This window comes from Pogona vitticeps, chromosome 1 (assembly GCF_051106095.1).
Source record: "Pogona vitticeps strain Pit_001003342236 chromosome 1, PviZW2.1, whole genome shotgun sequence".
NCBI classification, from domain to species: Eukaryota; Metazoa; Chordata; class Lepidosauria; order Squamata; family Agamidae; genus Pogona; species Pogona vitticeps.
Genome location: NC_135783.1, coordinates 303,787,873 through 303,808,211, shown reverse-complemented (window position 1 = coordinate 303,808,211; position 20,339 = coordinate 303,787,873). Strand labels below are relative to the sequence as shown.

At 41.7% G+C, this 20,339-nt stretch overlaps 1 protein-coding gene across 2 annotated transcripts in view; it reads right to left on the bottom strand.

The window, feature by feature from the left end:
* Nucleotides 1-20,339, bottom strand: part of PLCB2 (phospholipase C beta 2) — an 82,509-nt gene that overhangs the window by 48,057 nt on the left and 14,113 nt on the right. For both annotated transcript variants that reach the window (XM_020795775.3, XM_072986278.2), the window contains exons 2-10: nt 17,326-17,403; nt 8,420-8,488; nt 7,818-7,961; nt 6,990-7,069; nt 5,627-5,680; nt 5,458-5,533; nt 4,529-4,629; nt 2,109-2,275; nt 186-332 (exon numbers count right to left, since the gene is read on the bottom strand). In XM_020795775.3, coding sequence (XP_020651434.3) covers nt 186-332; nt 2,109-2,275; nt 4,529-4,629; nt 5,458-5,533; nt 5,627-5,680; nt 6,990-7,069; nt 7,818-7,961; nt 8,420-8,488; nt 17,326-17,403 — 916 coding nt within the window. The remainder of the gene's footprint in view (nt 1-185; nt 333-2,108; nt 2,276-4,528; nt 4,630-5,457; nt 5,534-5,626; nt 5,681-6,989; nt 7,070-7,817; nt 7,962-8,419; nt 8,489-17,325; nt 17,404-20,339) is intronic.

Below are 20,339 nucleotides of genomic sequence, written 5' to 3'. Positions count from 1 at the left end.
CATTTTGGAGGAGGAGTATCAGCTGATTCAAGTGCATCATGGTTCAGTGGTAGCACAAGAAACCCAACCAACTATATTTTCCACCTTGTGTTTTTGACAGAGAACACTTGATCAAAAAACTTTTCCTAGAATACAGCAGTTGTTTGAACTCATAGTGTTTCCATAGGGAAAGAGACATACTGTACCTGTTAGGTAGGTATTATGAGATGAATTGATGAAGTAGTGAGAGAGCGGCTGATTCATATCCTGGTATAGCAACAGTTTTTCCTGTGACACTATACTGTTTTCAGGACCACAAAGGAACCAGACCATTCCCTCTGGCGATAGTTGACCTACACAATAAAACATTGTTATTATCACTGGCAGTGCAACACCAAGGCCTGAAGGAACCAACCTTGGACCGTCCTTCTATGGTGTTCACTGACTTCTGAAATCAAAATCCACAAAACTGTGGCGGTGAGAATCACTGAGGCCCTTCTTACCACAAGCTCAGGGTTTATGGGGGGGGGAATTACATTTTTTCCTGCATTCTGTTTAAGAATATTTTCTTCCTCTCTGTCACAACATATTTAGGTGTTTACTGGCTGTGGTGGGCAGCTGCCTTATTTGTCTGGATGCCACATTCGTTTCTTCCTTCGATGGTTTCCTTAGGATTTATGTGTTTTACCCAAAATTTCTTTAGGATTTAGCATTACAGTGCTAAACTAGGAGAATTTTTTTTCAAGATATAATTTACAAATTGCACTGCTGTTGATCTCTACCTGTGCAAGCAGAAGGCAGGCAAAAAGAACTGCTTGCCATTAACACATACAGTGGTGCCTCGCACAGCGAGGTTAATCCGTTCCGGATCAACCCTCGCTGTGTGAAACATCGCTGTACGGAAGTTAAAAAGCCATTGAAACGCATTAAACTACGTTTAATGCATTCCAGTCGGCACGTTTACTTACCGTACAGCGATGCAGAACGAGGGCGCGAAAATGGCTGCGATCAGCTGTCCGGCAGGTCCAAAATGGCCGCCGGAACAGCCGAAAGGGGCCAGGGCGCAGCGTTTTCGCGCCCTTGGTAAGCAAGGGGAGGGCGCGAAAACACTGCCGGAAGCCCCGAAATGGCTGCTGTTAGGAACATGTGATGTTAGGAACATGTGAAGGCAAGAGGAGAAAGGGACGACACAGGATGAGATGGTTGGACATTGTCATTGAAACAGCCAACATGAATTTGACCCAACTCTGGGATGCAGTGGAAGATAGGAGGCCCTGGCGTGCTCTGGTCCATGGGGCCATGAAGAGCTGGACACGACTAAATGAATAAACAACAACAGCAGTTCTCATCCAAATGGAGCATTTATTCCTTCCTCCTTGTGATACTTAGTGCTGTTTGGTGACAAATGAGTGCAAATCTTACCTTGGTTTCTGACCTCACTTCTTTCTAAAACTCGATTTCCTTACTCTTGAAGAAATCAGTGTTTTTGAAATAAATTATTCCACCAAAAAATTGAAGAAAGCTTGAAGAAAGTTTTTAAAATTATCTTATACGTTGGATTTTGTTTTTTTGTTTTTTTTAGTAGATCAGTACTAACATTGAAGGATTCTGATCTGAGCCCTTTGCAGCAGGGACCTATTGCCAATCTGTTCTGTTTATCAGAGTCTTTTTTAAAAACCTTTCAAAAATATTGAGGAAACTCTTTAAAAATTATCTTCTGTGCTATTCAGGGGATGAATATATTTGTTTGTTTTAGCAAATTAGCATTTACACTAAAAGTGTCCAGCTGAAGAGGAGCTTGCTGCCTGACTTGTGCCCTTTATATTAAATGAAGCAAATAAAACACAGGTTGTAGGTATTTTTAGAAAGTGCTTGACCATACAGATGTTTGCCCCCAGCTAATGTGGACTTCTCTATACTTTGCACTCGGATTTAAGCTGCTTCCACACTTCACACAGAAATATAGATGTATATTTTATTTTATCTAAAATATTTATATATCATCTGGAATTATCCTGGAAAGGGATGTTCCAAATGGGAACATATTTTATTTGTCTCCCACCCTTCTTCCAGAACAGGTACTCTAGGAGACTTGCAAGATAATTAAAAACACAAACAATGATACTCACCTCTCTGAATATTCATCCCGCTAGGCTCATATTTGTCAATGAGGCCTTGAACTTGCTGTGGCTTGGCAGGAGGGAAAAGCGTGTCATTGAGGTGGGAATCCCGTTGCTTTTTGTTGATAAATTTTGTCAAATGATCTTTGGTCATGTACGGCTTGGCTTTTGAGTGGCTAAGAGAAACAAGATATTAACCTTTGTTATCTCTGAAAAAAACACCCTTTTAGAAGTGAAGTAATTTTTCCTGAACTTTTTTGTGCTGTTTTGATCTGGGCAATTCTCTTGAGTTGGCTGGAGAGAGAACAGACCTTGTCCAACACACTGTTAGCACCACAAGTTGGGGAATGAAACAAGAGGAGGAAAAAGCCCAGAGTGTTTCCTTCATCACCCCAACCCCAATATTAGACCTAAAACTATGTCCAATAATTTATTTATTTTTTAATTTATTTTATTTATATCCCGCCTATCTAATCAATTAAGACTACTCTAGGCGGCTTACACCAGCATAAACAACAACAATATGATTAAAAGCAATTTACATAAGGAGGACTTTCAGAAGATGGGACAAACACTGGGAGAAGAAGGAAGAGGGGGTCAGGAGCTGACAAAGGGGAAGGCCTGCCGAAACATCAATGTTTTTAGTTGTTTTTTGAAAATGCCCAGCGAGGGAGGCGCGCGAATGTTAGGAGGGAGGTTATTGCAGAGGCGAGGAGCCACCGCCGAGAAGGCCCGATTTCTTGTCTTTTCTTTCCGGGCCTCCCTTGGCGTTAGGCTCCTCAGCCTCACCTCCTGGCTCGCACGGGTGACACGGGTAGATCTTGGTGGGGGTAGGCGTTCCGCCAAGTATCGAGGCCCTAAACCGTTTAGGGCTTTATATGTAAGCATCAACACTTTGAAGTCGATGCGGAAGTGGATGGGCAGCCAATGCAATGCGGCCAGAGTGGGTGAGATGTGTTGGTATTTTTTCACACCACTAAGAAGTCTGGCCGCCGCATTCTGCACCACCTGTAGAAGAATGTCCTTCTCAGAAAAGATGCAATACAAAGACAGATGTTAAAACATTCTGAAACTATTTAGCTTAGGTAGCCAGATTCAATTAGCAAAGGTAGTTGCTGTAGTCCTCTATTCTATTCACAAACTGATCTAAAAGTTAAACAATAGTATTTGGGCTACAGATTCTCCCCCCCCCCCCCCGAAAATTTTCTTTCAGTGACAACAGTATGAAACATCTAGACACATCTCTCTCTCTCTCTCTCTCTCTCTCTCTCACACACACACACACACACACACACACACACACACACAGAGAGAGAGAGAGAGAGAGAGAGAGAGAGAGAGGGATTGAGAGAGAGAGAGAGAGAGAGAGAGAGAGAGAGTATCAAAGATAGAAAATACAACATGTTTCTGTCTACCTCTGTTTTTGTAAACACGGTCAAGAGAGAAAGCAACCTCACAACTTCCAAACAATAAAATATAAAAGGCTTCACTCCAAAATAGAGTTAAACTAGTATTCAGTCCATATGGTATAACTGAAGAATCAGGAGATCTGGGTTACAATCTCTGTTCAGCCATGAGGTTCAGAATGGTCACTGTCTCATAGTCTAACCTACCTCGCAGGGCTGTTGTGAGGATACAGATTATGTTGTGTTGAGCTACTTAAAGGAATGGTGCATTTTAAAAGGTGTGAAATTTCCATGGCCTTAAATTTCAAACTAGATATTACAGTTAATCTTCACCCCACAATCCTGTGTCAATCAGTAGCATGAAGTGGGGGGCTGAGGAAATAAAAAAAGCAATGCCTTCCTTGGTAGATGTTGCAGAGTGAAGAGGAGGAAGAACAGCAAATTCTACATTTATTATTCCATTTAGTTTGAACTTGAGCACATTTGACTATACTGGATTGTGGCCAAACTCAAGAAAATAGTCACTAGCAGTGGACATAGCCCTGCAACTCATCACCAAGATATATATTATTGAGGGTAGATCTTGGCCTTACATGGAATATGGATTCCCTGTGACTAACAATTTTTCCCTGTGCTCAGCTAGATCGCCTCAAAGATACATACCTCAACAATCAGACCTGGAAATTAAGTTTTTCTTCTAGTGACCAACAATACATGCTAAATGCTATATATGTAGGTAAGGAAAATCACCTGCTATGACAAACAAATGTCTTTCATGAAAATGAGAATCACATCTGCAAAAACAAACCATTTAAACTCATTTACCTCTCGGTGAGCAAGCTCATATTTGATTTTCATACTCTACACAGACTCCAAAGAAGCTAGTCTAAAGCTAGCCTCATAGTGACAGCAAGGTGTGCTAAGGTAAAAAGAAGAGTATGCACTCTATAATATTTTGCTCAAAAACTGTCTTTGTCCATACAATTATCTCCACATCCTACCCGCTACACAATGGAGGCTTACTGTGAGGTAAAAATCTCATCAATCTCTGTTCGAGGACACAGGTTCATCAGGAATGTTTTGTATACTGACTCGGGGAAGTCTTCTGGATTGATGCCATCATTCTGAAAATAAAAAAGCAACTCAAGATGAGAAAATGAAATGGACTCCCTGGAAGTTGTGCCGTCTAATTCACATCCCTCTTCTAGGCTAATATATACACCTGATGACTGCAGTTCAGTGAAGAGAAATAATATTCTGTTGACTGCCCTAAGATTAACACACTCTGAGATTCATTTTTTTGCTTTTATCCTTTCTTCCTGTGACCAAGGACTGAGACCTTATACTGAGCACAAAATCTTTCTCAGACCAAATGCTGACATTCTGGAGCTGAGTTGAGTGATCTAATGATTTGGATACTGGAACCAGTTACGCATCACCAACAGAACGACACACATCACTCAGAGGAGGGCAAAATAGAACAGAGTGGCATAAAATTTAGGTGTGCTAATTGGCATGTACAGATGCATACTTGGAAATAATTACTATGATTCAGATAGAAATACAATACATCTCATCACAGCAAGGAAAACAGTAAAGAGATAATCCATGTATTTATCCAGTGTGGAATCCAGGTATCTGTGTGCTATCAAGATCGTCAGGGGAAGCCTTCCTCACCACCTTCACTGGTTGAGGACACAGGAGAAGGCTTTCTCTGTTGCTGCTCCCAAAGTCTGGAACTTCCTGTTTCTTTGCTTAGTACCTACTCATGACAATTAACTGATGTGTAACAAGCTATTCCTTCTGCCCAGGAAAACATGAATGACATCATTTTATAAACTGGATATAATAGAAATTGCTCAATTCCCTAGATTTTTTTTTGAATATATTACATGGCGATGGTGATGACAGAGTAAAAGATGTGTGCTATGTACAGCTGAGAAAATACTCACCTTCCCTGTAGGGAGATGGCAGGCATTTAATGCTGCCTCTACCCTTTTTCGGTCTGCAGGAAACATTTGAAAAATACTGAGAGATAGAAAAAATACAGGTTAGAAGCAGAGTTATTGAAGATGGATTCTTAGTATATCATTGGTCCAAACAGTCATGGATGTCACTCACTTCCTGACAGGAATTTTCCCCTGATTATTCAACTGCATCTTTAACTTCACCAGTCTGTGGAAAAGATAAGAACAAAGAAGCCTTCGTTAGCTTTCCTACTCACAAAGCTAGAGAAGGGGAAAGGAATGGAAGAAATATGTCAGTCAGAACAAGAGGAAAATGAGAAATAGCCATTAAAGTATATGCAAACTTATTCATAGTCTAGATATTTTTGGAAGGCCAAAGGTGAACTATTGTATTTAGATGGAGGGCTTAAATTAAATTTCAGGCTGAATGCAAGAATTATTACATTCTATACAACCCCAGCATTTGCAATGAATAGAAATCATGAAGGGAATGAAGCTGCTTCATGAAATGTAGGCATCCTGCTGGTTTATTGATACTCCCACCTGACCTTAAAGCTATCAGGACTGTGCTGCTTAATGCAAGCCAGTAGATAAATAACTTGCCCATTAGCACAATTATATACTGTATAACAGTATCTTAGCATAGCAGGGTTTCTGCATTTCATTGCTTACATGTAGACTGCTCATCGCAGTACCCTTTTGTTTCCAAAGTACTTGGCATTTGGAAGGACACACACTTCTGGTTGACCTAAGACCTATGAAAACCTTTGATATTTAAAAATATTTGGCCTGTTGTTATCATCCTTGACCTCTCGTTCCAAGGATTTTACTTGCCATTATAAAATAGAGATGGGAAAAAGAAGTGGGGCATGCAACAAAATAATGCTGCATGGCATCACTGCCCTGTAACAGGAGTGCTCAAGTTCAGGGTTCGATCAGCCGATCATGCCCTTCTACAAGAATGGAGCTGCTTCCCTCCAGATGCTGTTGGACTGTGACTTCCATCGTCTTTCACCATGGACTTTACTGTTTGAGGCTGATGGGAAATGCAGCTGAACAGCTTCTGGAGGCCACAGGACACCACCCACACTGCTGCTATAAAGCATAAAGAGTAAAGCAGAGCATTATGGGCCCCTGCCCATACTTTTCCATTTCCAGCTGATATGCAACACCTCTGTTTTATGAGTATATCCAGTTCTTTTTCACACTGTGTTTCCCACTTCCTTAGGGAAAAAAAAAGAAACAATTCTTACTTATTCTTTATGTTCTTATGCCAAGCCTGGATTTCTCCTAACCGTGTTGATAAACCCTTCTTTTTTTCTGTGCATTTGTTTATGCTCACAACAGCACAACAGGAGCCTCTTACTAGAAAGTGAAAAGGACAGGCTTGGAAGCAGAACTATGAAAAGTTACTTTTTTGGGCTGTAGCTGAGAACTCTGGAAGTTGTAGCCCGTTCAAGAAACGTCTCCCAGCTCTGCCTGGAATTATAAACTTAACCACTGATTACAGTACTTACATTTTCTCCAAGAAGGTGTAGCGGCAAGCGTTGTATGTAAAGGGGTTCCTAACAATGGCCATAATATCATTTGCCCAATCCTGAAAGAAGCAAGACAAGGAAAGATGTTGAAAGACTGGGAAAGGTTTACTATGCAAACTTTTTCTTTGGGCCCCACTGTACCAGTGTACCATAGTCAACTTCCACATGGTGCAAATGTTCCTTCCTTAACCTTGTTATCCTTTCTGAAGACAGGATCAAGGATGTGGCTACTTTCTAGTAAATGTGTTTAGAATTAGGTTGTAAGTAGAACAAATTATCATTGTCACCATTTCACTCATGCGCCCAGAATTAAAAGACAGTTCAGTACATTTCACAGATATCTGCCTACACTAAGCACAGGGTAGGTAAATGTAAAAATAAAATATCAATAGTACCCTGATCAGAGATAAGAGAAGTTACTCTTTGGGACTACAGCTCCAATCATCCCTCAATCAATATGACCAAAATATTTTGGGGGGGGGGAATTTTGGAAGCAGAAGTCTCCCCCCCCCCCAACCCCTGCAACACAAACAACCTTTTCCAATGTCTGCTTTAGACATAATCCCATGCTGGTTCTCTCACAATTATTCTATATGATTTCTTAGATAATTTTCTTGCTTCCAGTAAATTCTAGAGTTAAATCAACAACAGAGCAAAACAAATTATATCAGTTGTAGCTGAGGTGTGACCGTATGTGAAAAAAACATGACATATGATGCCCATTTTCCCTTGCCTTCTGTTTTAGTTGAGTTCTAAGACTTCTTGTCACTCAACTCCCAACATGGGTGCCATCTAATTTTGCCATACCTTTCCAACATTTTCTTTGTAGGAAACAAAATTGTGAAAAGTGAGGTCCACCATATCAGGACCAGAAACTACTGTCAATGTCTTGAGAAAGAAGTTGTTGTTGTCTGGAAAATCCAGCTTGAAAACCTCTCGGAGCTTCTGATTCTGCAAAGGGAAAGCAAATGTAAGCAATGAGAAAGAGAAGAGGGCAAGTTACATCTAATGAATAAGATGACATCTGCCTGTCTATAGATATATAGCACAGCACAGTTTATCCAACATCTTCAAGCAACACTGAGGAAAAACACTATTATAACACACACACACACACACACACACGCACACACACACGCACACATGCACACATGCTCACACACACACACGTGTGTGTGTGCACATACACACACATGCATGCATGCACACATGCACACAACGCACCTCTGTGTTTCCATCCCTGCATCTTGCAAATTGTTTATGCTTATGGTGGAAAAGAGAAGAGGAATTAACTACAGGTACTTGCTGCCTTGCTTTTGCTAAAACAGCCTTAGTGCCATGTTGGATTGTGTGAAAGACCAGTCTTAAATTCAGCATAAAAAGGTGCTGCACATTCTGCCACAACTCACCTTAGGAATCTTGGCAAATTTCCCTACTCTAGTGTCTCGAATACTTGTGATATCCAAAAATTCAATTTCCTGTAAAATAAGAAAAGTTAGCATTCAAGACTGGAGGAATCTGAAAGGAAAGCAGAGCACTTGCAATAGCAAACATAGTACTCTCAACAGCCTAATTACATTGGGGAATTTCTAATGGCACAAAGAACATGCTCAAAGAGAATGCATTTGCATCACCAATCTTTCTGTGTGAAAGAATCAAAATCTATGTATTCGCAAAGGCTTTCACAGCTGGGATCTAATGGTTGTTGTGGGTTTTTCGGGCTCTTTGGCCGTGTTCTGAAGGTTGTTCTTCCTAATGTTTCGCCAGTCTCTGCGGCCCGCATTTTCAGAGGATAGCACTCTGTGCTCTAGTGTAGTTGGCTTGGGAGTGCGGTATTTATGGCTGTGAGATAGGTTTTTGTCTTTTTCTGTAGATGGGTGATTAGTGTGTCTTGTTGTGGGTGTCTTGTTGTGCTTAGGAGAAGAGATTATCTGTCACGGTGGTTGATGGGTGTCAGTAGCTGGTCTTTTGTGTGTAGTGATCCTTTGTCCTTGTAGCTGGGTAGAGTTCGTTGACCTTTTGCGCTCTGTATTTTGAGAGCTGACAGCCAAGTTTTGTTGAGCTTCACACTTTCCTCTTTTTTTGTTGTTGTTGAAGTTCTACTGGTGCTAAATCTATTCAATCTATTCAATTAAAACAGACCCAAAACATTATGTATGAGACTACAACAGGACAGTATTTTGCAGTGCTCAAAGACATCAGTTTGATGCTTGGAGGTTTTGCTATATGTGCAATATAAAACATCCATGTATTCAAGGTATAAGTGTGGAGGCAAAGACTACAGATGCTCCCACATTAACATTATGCTGAATGAATGAATGAATGAATGAATGAATGAATGAATGAATGAATGAATGAATGAATGAATAGGCGACAAAAGGAGTTACCCAATATTTCTGCATAAATCTAAATGATAACTCTCTTTTTGGGGATGGAGACTTATTTTGGACATTATGAATTTTTGTAAAAAACTTATTTTAGACAACTTAACACTATTGCTCAGAATATTGCACATAAAAACATAAGGAAACCTTTTCTTTAAAGGATACACATACAAAACCTTGTGAGGTGATCAAATTTCAACATTGGTGGGATAAGTGACAGTGTGAAACTCTCCATTCTCCCCTTTTGACGATGATTTGCATTAATGCAATCATTAAAACATGGAGCCAAGTTTACCAGATTTTAGTTTAGTGGCCCACTGCACTTGGAAGAGTCTCAAAGGGGAGAAACTGGAATCTTTTCTACTTATATTTGCAGATGTTGCCAAGTATATTTATAAGTGCAACATTGCAGCTCTTTAGCTTGGTGAGGCTAGCTATTCCAGAGAGAAAATGAATATGAAATGCAAATATACATGCAAAGAAGTCCCAACACATTTGTTAGTTTTTTACATTAAAGATACTTCAGTTTTGAGGAGACAAGGGGTGTGTACATGTGCATGTGCACACTGTGCCTATGTGCATGTGCACACATCATTGTAAGCATGTGTGCACACATGCATGCCACCCTTAATGCTTTCTCTGCTATCCAATTTTCCACTTCACACTGCACATTTCATGACTTGCTATTACAAGCACATGGAAACCAGCAGGAAACAAACAATTTTCATCTGGAGCAGGAAAATGCTTGTTCAAGGCTGGGAGCTGACAAATAAATCTGAGAGCAGACTGGTTGTTTGTTTAATGTCAACATGGGAGAGGGTGCCGGCAAACAGGCTTCCAACTCTTGTTGTGAGAAAAAGTGATCAATAGCATTTATGGTCGTTTTTTTCTCACCACTGTTCATCAAAAGTTGGAAGCCCACCTGCAGGGAGTCTCTCCCATGTTAAGATTAGACAGACAACCAGGCTGTTTTCAGATTTGTTTGTTTTGCTTAATATTCTAATCAAGGATTATTGCATTTCCTAGGCAAATGAGAAAACTTAAAACATGGAGCTGCAGGTACTCTTGGAAAAAGCTATCACTGTCTTCGGCAAGAGGTCTCAGCTGAAGCAGATGCTTTACTTCCTAGAAAATGCATCTCTGCTCTAACTCAAGAGATCCTTTCTACTAGATGTGTTAACTAAAGTTACTGCTTCATCTGTTTGCAGAAACAGACCTGTCTGTGTGTCTTCTGTTGCTGCTTTTTTTTAGTCAATGTGACAAAGAGAAACGGGCACATTTCTTCTGTGCCAAGATGGATGAGTTCTCTGTGTGTGAAGAGCTGTCCTGTCTAAAAGTATACCTGCACAGCACAGTTATGGCCTTTCAGTGTCTGAAATCCTGTTTGCAGAGCTACACTGCATAAGGCTGATGACATCACCAGCCATGGCAATTTTCCAGAAAAAAAATGATCCTCCACTACAACCACCACAAGAAGATCCCAAAGTTCCCATGAAATCCCCTTCATCGTGGGCAAAGCCAGTGGGGATCATGGGACTTGGAGGGTGGAGGAATCTTTAATTTCCGAAAATCACCACCATTCAGATGATTTGATTCTGCCTGATCAATGTATGAGCATGCATGTGCCCAAGGTACGCCCTGGTAATTCAACAAAATGTTTAGCCGTTGCTAATGACCACTCTACCAGTATTGTCTACACTGACTGGCAGCAGCTCCCCAGACACAATAAGAGATGCCACTCCCATATACTGAGCTACAGAACTTCTCTTAAGTGCAAGCTGGAAAATCTACAGCAGTTGTTCCAGCCAGTCTAACATGTTATTGATGCAACCTGTTAACGATGTTGACTTGCCACTCATGACCTGATGATGTGGTTCCCAGTTATGTGACCGTCTAGTGTGATAGGTTCTTATCACTGTGTAATTATAAATTCACTGTTATGAGGACAGTGCCAATACCACCATAATTCCACATAATCAGATTCGAAAATGTAGGCAAGTGGACTGGTCCATATGAATCACTGAGAAGTGAAGCATTGTTCCATATGAAACATTGAGAAACAGTTCTTAATTTCCCCATTCTCGAACAAGGGTACCTTCAAATACTTTGTATTACAACCAGGTTATCTTGCAACAATATTTGTCTCATAGCCAGGAAAGCTCTGGAAAATGGAGGATGTCATAGTCCTTGCTATCCAGAAAGTCGCAGGGCTTGACCCCCTACAAGCTCTTGCTCCACTAACAACTAGCTTTTATAGACAAATTCCTGGAAACACCTCTGTGAAAGGCTAGGGTACAGTACCTACACGAAGCCTTCAGGTTTGAGAGGGCCGTCTGCCTCTGATTACTTTGAGAACAAGAGCAATTCCCAACTGCCCAGATAGAAATAATATACTCTCCCCAGAGCTTAGAAGAGTAATTTTTTTATTTTTCAAATCAAGTGCAAGTTTATTTGTGTGGCCTTAGCCGTTACAAACAGACATTACAAATAAATTAAAACAGAACCATTAATCATCTAAATACAAGTCAAGACTAATATTAAAAGTAAGCTAGATCCAGTTAATCAATCAGGTCTTTATCACTACAGTGTTCCTTTCTTAAAATTGGTGCTCTGAAGGCGAAGCAGACTACTTTTTCTGTTATACGTGGTACTCTATCCCCCAACAAAAAATTATCAGATAAGCATCTGGTATGTTGGTTATGAGGCCTATCTCTCTCAACACGTTTGCTCTTAGGTCTTTGTATATGGGGCAATTAATTAAGTAGTGAATTAGATCTTCTACCTCCATGCTGCCGCATGGGCACGTTCTCTCTTCCCAGGGAATCTGATGGTATCATCCTTCAGCCACTGCCGAGACCATATTGACATCTTAGAGCTGACAGAGCATTTCTCCATTTAAAGTTTGTTATGTTGCTAAGATATTGTGGGTACGGTGTTTGGATGGGTAGCTTTGCATACCAAAGGGCAGTTTTTGATGAGCAGACAGAAATACGGTCAGCTCTAAGGCCTTGTTTTAAGATATGGGTCTGCCTCCTCAAAATCTAAAGAGTTCAAAAGATCCCTTGAGAGACAATACGTATTAATAATCTGGAGAATTTTTTGATTCCAGGATAGGGCTGTTCTGTGGTTAAAGTTCAACCTATCTCTGAAAGGTATCAGCACTAATGCCAAACGAATTCCCTTTTTCAAATTCAGCCAGTGCTTAATTGCATGTATATGTACTAGGGCTTTCATTGACCGGCCAGCTTCCAACCGGGGAATGGAGATCTCTGTTCCATTAGGGAGGCCTAGAGTGGTCCATAGATATTTGTTCTGGGGTGTTTCTAAATATGGTTTTTGATCTGGGCCCCATATTTTGGCACCATATCGAATTTGAGAGATGACTTTAGCCTCAAAAACTTCTAGGGCAGGAGGGATCGGTCTGCCACCTCTGCCCCAGTAAAACCTTAGCAGGGAGTTGACTGTGTTAGTAGCAATTGTTTTCATATTTTCATTATGAATTTTCCAGGAGCCAGACGAAGAAAAATTTAGGCCTATATATTTGAAGGATTTAACTTGATCTATAGAATGTCCATCAATTTGCCAAGAATGTTTTTTAAATCTATTAGAGAATACTAATACTGTATTTTAGTCTTTTGATAATTAATTTTAAGCTTTTCTTGAGTTGCCAAATGATTAAAAGCTTTTAGTAATATCCTGAACCTTGTGTTGTTGTGTTTGTGATAGAAGAATGGTATCATCAGCATACATGAGTACTGACAGTTTCGTAGCGCCCAACATAGGGGGCACATAATTGTCATTTAAGTCAGTTATTAGTGAGTTAACATAAATGTTAAACAATGCTGGTGCTAACAGACATCCTTGACGTACACCACATGTACAGTGGGGTCTCTACTTAAGAACGTCCCTACTTAAGAACAATTCCACTTAAGAACAGCTCCATTTGCTAAATTTTGCTTCTGCTTGAGAACAAAAATCCAGATAAGAACAGGAAAAAAAACCTTTCCTGCTCTTTTTTTAACCTTAGGTCATCTTAGGTTAAAAAAAAGTTCTCCCCCTAGTGGTAGAGTATGTATTAACAGATTTGCATTAGTTCCTATGGGAACTAATGCTTCAATGTACGAACGCAGCTCTACACAACAAAAAAACAGCCAGAACAGATTAATTGGTTTTCAGTCCATTGCTTCAAAATTAGCTTTGTCAGAAGTGCTTTTAACACTGTTCCCTGACCTAAGGGGGAAAAAAAGAAAAAATCCCCCTCTAGTGGTAGAAGGCGGAATAGCAGCTTCCCATTAGTTTCTATGGACGGAAAAGAGCAGATACGATTTAAATGGTTTTCAATGCATTCCTATGGGAAATGCAGATTCTACATAAGAACTTTTCCACTTGAGAACCACCTTCCAATACGGATTAAGTTCTTAAGTAGAGACCCCACTGTAGTTGGTATTGGATTAGAAAAGTTGTTTATCTAACGACAACTTCCAGAATCACCAAGTCACCTTATATTTTGCTTAATCACTTAAAAGCATGGTGGACCAGACCAATGTTCCTACTTCCTCACAGGGAAAAATTCAAAGCTTGGAAACATTACCTTTTTTCACTACAGTTCTCAGAATTCCCAAACCATGGAATTGTAGTCCAAAAACAGAGGCATTTCCAAGCTCTACCTTTGCTTTTGGCCTGGTGGTTTTTAAGGTACAACCCTCCGAAGACCTAGCCAGCACAACCAGCGGTCGCAGCATCTGTGAAAGTTACCCCAAGAGCACTTGTGGCTCCCAGTTTGGGAACCACTGTTCTACTTAGAGATGTAAATATTTCAGTCTCCATTTCACTTTCTTCATATCTCCCTTTTCTTCTTGTTTTCCCCAGAGGTTGTGTGTACTATACACACTTAATGTTATAGTCTTCTTGTGTTGTCTTATTCTCAAGCTTCTGTTACTGTTTTGTTTGGACAGAGAAGGGGAAGCAATCCCGAACCACACTTCTTGACTTAAATGAAAAGCAGAACTAAGCAAACAAACTGCAGTTTTTCTATGCAGTGTTCCTCCCACTTATGCATGGATGGGACCAGAAATCCTTCTTTTTCCTGATCATTCTTGTTAGTTTGGCACTGAATTGTCCACATATAGAGCATCCATCATTTTCTAATCTAATAATCATAGTACTGCAGAGCTCGAAGACCACTGAGTCCAGCCTCTGTCAAGGAGGCAGAGTGTGGAACCAAACTCCCAACCTCTGGCACCACAACTAGAAACTAAAACCACTGAGCTACCCAGATGTTTTCTCCATCCACATAACAAAGCCAATCCCACTCTCTCCCAAATTTTTGCTTCCTCTTGCTTCTAGAAGTCCAACTTCAATGCAAGTGACAGTGACATCAAATATAGAAATGAGGCACCTGCCCAAGACGTGCTTTGTTCAGTTGATGATGGGAAGTGGCTCCAAGGCGAAGAGGAATTGGCAGTAAGAGGGAGGCTAAAGGATATGACAAAAATGCAGGCTTGTCCCCTTCCAAGACACGGTGCAAAAGACCTTTGTCTTTACTCCCAAATTCCATATAAAGAGATAAGTTGGACTGCCAAGTGAATTCTGCTTCAACACGAGTGAAAGGATAATGTCCTAGTGTGAGGGGAAGAGTGATAAAGCACAAGAGAGTTGGCCAAGAGTCTGCCATCGTGGCCCTCAGCATCTGCTCCTAGAGATAGTTGCTTCACTCAGCCTAAAGGTCTTGCAAAGATATGGTGGGGAAATTGGGTGCACCATGGCCTCGTATTTTCTTCTGCCTGTCTCACAAGAATTCTCTCTCATATATAGAAAGATTAACATTATCATAAAAGAAATGAGCTTAATCAATCAAAGTTCAGGAGGGCCCTTCTTGGGGAGGAAATACACAGCTCCAAGGCTGGCTCAAGATATTTTGCTGCCAAAGGACAAGATGATTCTCCCTCCCCCCCCCCCGATTCCATTCCATATACAGAAACCAACTAGTCTGACAGTCGAACTTTGCATCCTTCAGCACTGGCAATGGGGCAAGCAAGCATTCACCACCTCTCTTGAAGACAGGAGCAGACTAGCTTAAGGGGTGCATGGTGGCCTCTGTGGAGCATGGGGAAAGGAGACTCGGGATGAATGAGAGGAAGGGAGCTACCAATGACACTCTAGCATCAGCCACCTGAGGTCTTGCTGTTGCCATGCTGCGCCTAATGATGGAGCCTACCCTGTACAGCTCAGTGACATAATTCCTCTTTTGCACATAAAAATTCCCAGGTCTGATCTGTAAAATTTCCAAGTTATAAGGAATGACAGTTATCGATGGAAATGGCTTCTCTCTTTATGAGACTTTGAAACACCAGCAGCTATCAGGTTAGACAAATCAGAATATAGGGGATACAGAGTCTATCTGAAAGCTGCTGCTTCCTGCATTCCTTCTTGAGGTAAGTTTCATAGCAGAGATGATTCATAGAGCTCTAAGTCAGGACAAGTTTTATGGCTGCTCATGATAGAAATCAGAGGCCGGTGGTCACAGCTTTATTCACTGTTCATGCATTGGAAACAATGCCTGGGAAAGTTACTTTTTTTAGCATACACCTCCAAGAATCTCCCAGCCTGAAGGTGTTCAGAGTTGGAGCTCCAAAAGTAATTTTTCCAAGTTTTGATCTGAAAGTGCCTTTTAAAATTAGCGACTAAAATACTTAACAATGTTACTGTGAGGGATAAAAGCGCACACGCAGATACAGAACACACTGCAGTTTCCATTCCTTCTGACTTGTTCCAGAATTCTTCAGTTGCACATGGTCCTCTAGTCACAGGACATAATCAAACATTACTACAACTCAGGTCAGGGAGAAGGCCAGAGCACAGAAGAGTAGCGCACATCAGGGAATGTGTGGTGCTCCCGATGTTGGACTGCAACTCCCATCAGCTCTCACTAATGTTGCCAATGCTGAGAGTTGATGGGAATTGCAAGCAGAAGGTCCTAGATTGCTAGCATCCCTCTCTACTAACTGTAATTTCAAAGATCTTATTCAGCAAAGGTGGAGGACAAACCTCTTCCTAATGCTCCCATTTAATGTTACACAAAGAATGTATGTTGTGTGATCCCAGCATGGTAGGCACTTAGGGATCATTCATATGTACACTGTGGGAAATTTAAAATGATAGACATTTGCATAAAATCTGGTTGTACTGATTTATGTCTGAATGCATATTTTTAGATACATTTTTCTGCAACTGACACAGAAACACACAATGTCCAAGCCTGATAAAGGCAGGATGTGACCAGGTACATGGGTACCTGCACAGACCACTGTTCAGGTGCTGACGGAGCCCCTCAAGGCTCCTGCTCAAATATCGTAGGGTTCTTTATCTGTGACTTGCACTTCGAACAAAGGAGGCCCCTGGACAGAGGACTGTCGTCTGAAGAATAGGATATACAGCCACCCTGAGACCCAGTGGCTACTTTTTTCAATAGGAAAGAAACTCGAAAATGAACAAAAAAACGATGAGGAAAGGAGAAGAACCCTATATTTCCTCACTTATCCCTCCATCCTAGAGTGCTTGGGCTCTTGAGGAGAAGAAGAGAGTATGAGTGGGTGGCAGCTCTGGAACGGAGAAACGGATGATGTGAGGAAGATTAGGTATCTCTGTTGCCTCTCCATTCACAGAGGGTTCTTGCCAAAGCACCTTTTCTTCAGAATATGCATAAACCATTGAGGTTGTCTCTATATTTGCAGGTAGCATGTAATTTGTCCCAAGACTTTGGGCACTCACTACTATCCAGAGCAGGTAGTACTGGACTAGCTCAAGCAGCATTTTGACTTCGGATATATGAGCTCCATTGTGAAGTTTACTGGTCCAAGTGATGCAGCCTTCAAAAATTCAGACATCTTTGTTCCAACATCATCAACCAAACACCAAAGATCAAGACTTACCTTATTTTGGAAGGTCCAGTATAGGTAAAAGCCCTTTGAATCTACACGTAGAATAACAGGAGAAGCATTTGTGGAATCCTGAGAAAACATAAAAATGAACAGATCAGAAATGTTTAAAAAGCTTAAACAGGAATGGGCAAAAACTGTTTTGTTTACCAGTTGCACAGCTGATCTGTAGTTCTGTGCCCTGCCCCCTCTGGTGGGCGACCCCTCGGAGGCAGCGCCCAGAGGAGGCAAGCCATGGAAGCTAAGGTGATGCCTCCAAGTGAGCACTTCCTGGAGGGGGGCAGGGCACCAAGCCACAGATCTGCTGTGCAGCTGGTAAACAAACTATTGGTTCGTGCCCATCTGTAATTATGAATGAGGAATAACATCTCAGAATGCTGATGGCAATATAAAAGGAAATGCTGTATTTTTTTGTTCCATTCTCCCTTGTGGATGTGCACCTTAACATGATGGGGGGGGGGCATTTCAGTGTGTTGAGAAAGATGACCACAAGACTGTCAGGAGGCTACCAAGGTGGAGTGGTCAAGACTAAGACATCAGATTCAGATGTCTTGTGGCACAGCCAAAACTGTGCTCACGACCTGGGGTTCAATCCCAGGTAGCCAGCTCAAGGTTGACTCAGCCTTCTGTCCTTCTGAGGTTGGTAAAATGAGTACCCAGCTTGCTGGGGGGGGGCAATGTGTAGCCTGCATAATTAACTTGCAAACCACCCAGAGAGTGCTTTAATCACTATGGGTGGTATATAAACAGCAATACTTGGGTTTTTTTTTTATCACCAGTCGAAAAGAAGGGGGAAAATGGATAGTTCTGCATAGTTACACCTTGCAAGCCCTAAGGTGAAATAATCCAAAATGAAACAAGGGAGGGTAATGGAGGATGAGACGGCCAGGTCAGAAAGTACACAGACTGCAACTACAGTACATAGTCAAATACTGCGGGATTTGCTCTGCATATAAAATAGGTGAGTTTAAAGTATTTTTTACCTATCACATGATGCAGAGGTTCACTCAAATTGGTCTAGCCCTTTTAGCTCCCAAAGTGGCTTCCTTCCCCCTGCCCCCGCTGCTGGGGGGGCATTTAATTTTTCAAACTGGAATGATTTGAATGGGCTTTTCCCCATGTGGCTGGTTCATGGAATCATAGAAACAGTGAGTTGGAAGGGGCCTATAAGGCCATTGAGTCCAATGCAGGATCCACATCCAAGCTGATATGACAAATGGTTGTCTAATTTTCTCTTGACTGATCCCAGAATTTGAGTACTCACCACCTCCCCAGGTATCCTAAAATAGTATTTCACCTTTTTTTTTTTTTTGGAAGCCACATCACAATGTTGGCTGATATTCCACTTTTGATCTAGAACAATTCCAAGATCCTTCTCACTCGTAGTATTACTGAGTCAGGTATCCCCCATCTTGTAACTGTTCATTTGGTTTTTACCCCTAGATGTAGAACTTTGCTCTCACCTCTGTTAAATCTCATTCTGTGGCTTTTCAGTCCAGTGTTCAAATCTATCAAGGTATTTTTGAATTTCGTTCCTGTGGTAAATTCTTGGGAACGTGGGTGTGGGTGTCTTTGGGTGGTGTTTTGGTGACATAGGTGTTACATACAGCACTGATGTTACCTGTCTGTCATGGGTTTGGAGGGAAAGTTCCATCCTATGGGGAGTGGAAGGCGGGACATCAGGAGGAGGGGCTGTACTGTATATATATGTGATGCGTGTGTGGAGAAGTGGAGACGCTGGGATGTGACGAAGCAGCAGCTGGGAAGAAGAAGCTGGTGTGGGAGTCTGTGTGTCAGACAGGGTACTACTGTGTGTCAGAGTACCAGCCTGATAGGTTCAGGTGTCTGTTGGTTGGCCAGAACTGATAGGTTCAGGGTCTGTGCTTCAAGTTAAGGGTTCTGTGTGAACCAAACTGTATGCATGTATGAATGAGACTAAGCCACGTTACTAAATCTTATTCACCTGATCATTTTATTTTCCCTGTGTGTTGTTTTAAATAAACCTTATTCTTTTATTTGTTTGAAAATCCATCCCTGGTCTGTGTGACTTCTTACAGGGAATGGTTGGTGGCAGCTTAGTTAACGTGTGGCAGGTCCCAGTAGGTCTGGGTTTGTCACATTGATTGGTGTCCAGCGTGTGGGATACGACTGGTCCAGTTGTCCAGTGGTCCAGCAAAGCCTTGGCAAGTGTGCCCAGAGCAAGGGGGGTCTAGTCAGGGACAATCTGAGGCGCGTAGGTAATCTTCTAGGTGTACCTCACGGGGAGGTGCGCTAGTGGAAGAACGTGCCAACTGGGGAGACTAGATTAGGGTGCTCTGAGGCAGCCTGTTTTGGCGGGAAAAAGCTGAGGCAAAATTGTAAAGTAGCAGTGAGCTAGCCTGCCTGCTGAGAGGCCCAGCAGAGGGGGGTAGACTCTAACTCGCTACAGTTGCAAGTAGTGCTGAAGAACAGCAGCAATCTATAGAAAGCTGGTTCTGAGGCAAAAGAGAAAAAAAGTGGTCGTTTTATTTTGAGGCTTGACTTTTTAAAGCAGCCTGTTCTGAGGGGGGATTATGCCCTTGACTCGAAGCCAGATGGCAGAAATGGGTGAAGTGAAAGACCCCCAGGTTGACCAAGGTTCTGAGGATGAATTTGGCTCAGTGCAGGGTGACAGCACAGGAGAGCAGAACCCAGAACTCAGAAAATTACTCCTAGCCCAACAGCATGAACTGAGGGTGAGGGAAATGGAGGAAAGGGAAAGAGAGAAACAAAGGCAATTTGAGATAGAGAGGGAGAGAGAGAAAATTGCTCTGGAAAAAGAAAGGATGGCGTTTGAATTAAGAAAACTGGAACTGATGAACCAGAACAATAATAACAATAGGGATTCTGAGGGAGGCCAATTGTCTAAAGCTGACCTGAAGAAATTCCCTGTGTACCACAAGGGAGATTGTCCTGAGGTGTTCTTTTCCCTAGTGGAAAGAGCGTTTGTGGACTTCTCAGTGAGGGAAACTGAGAAGATGACCATCATG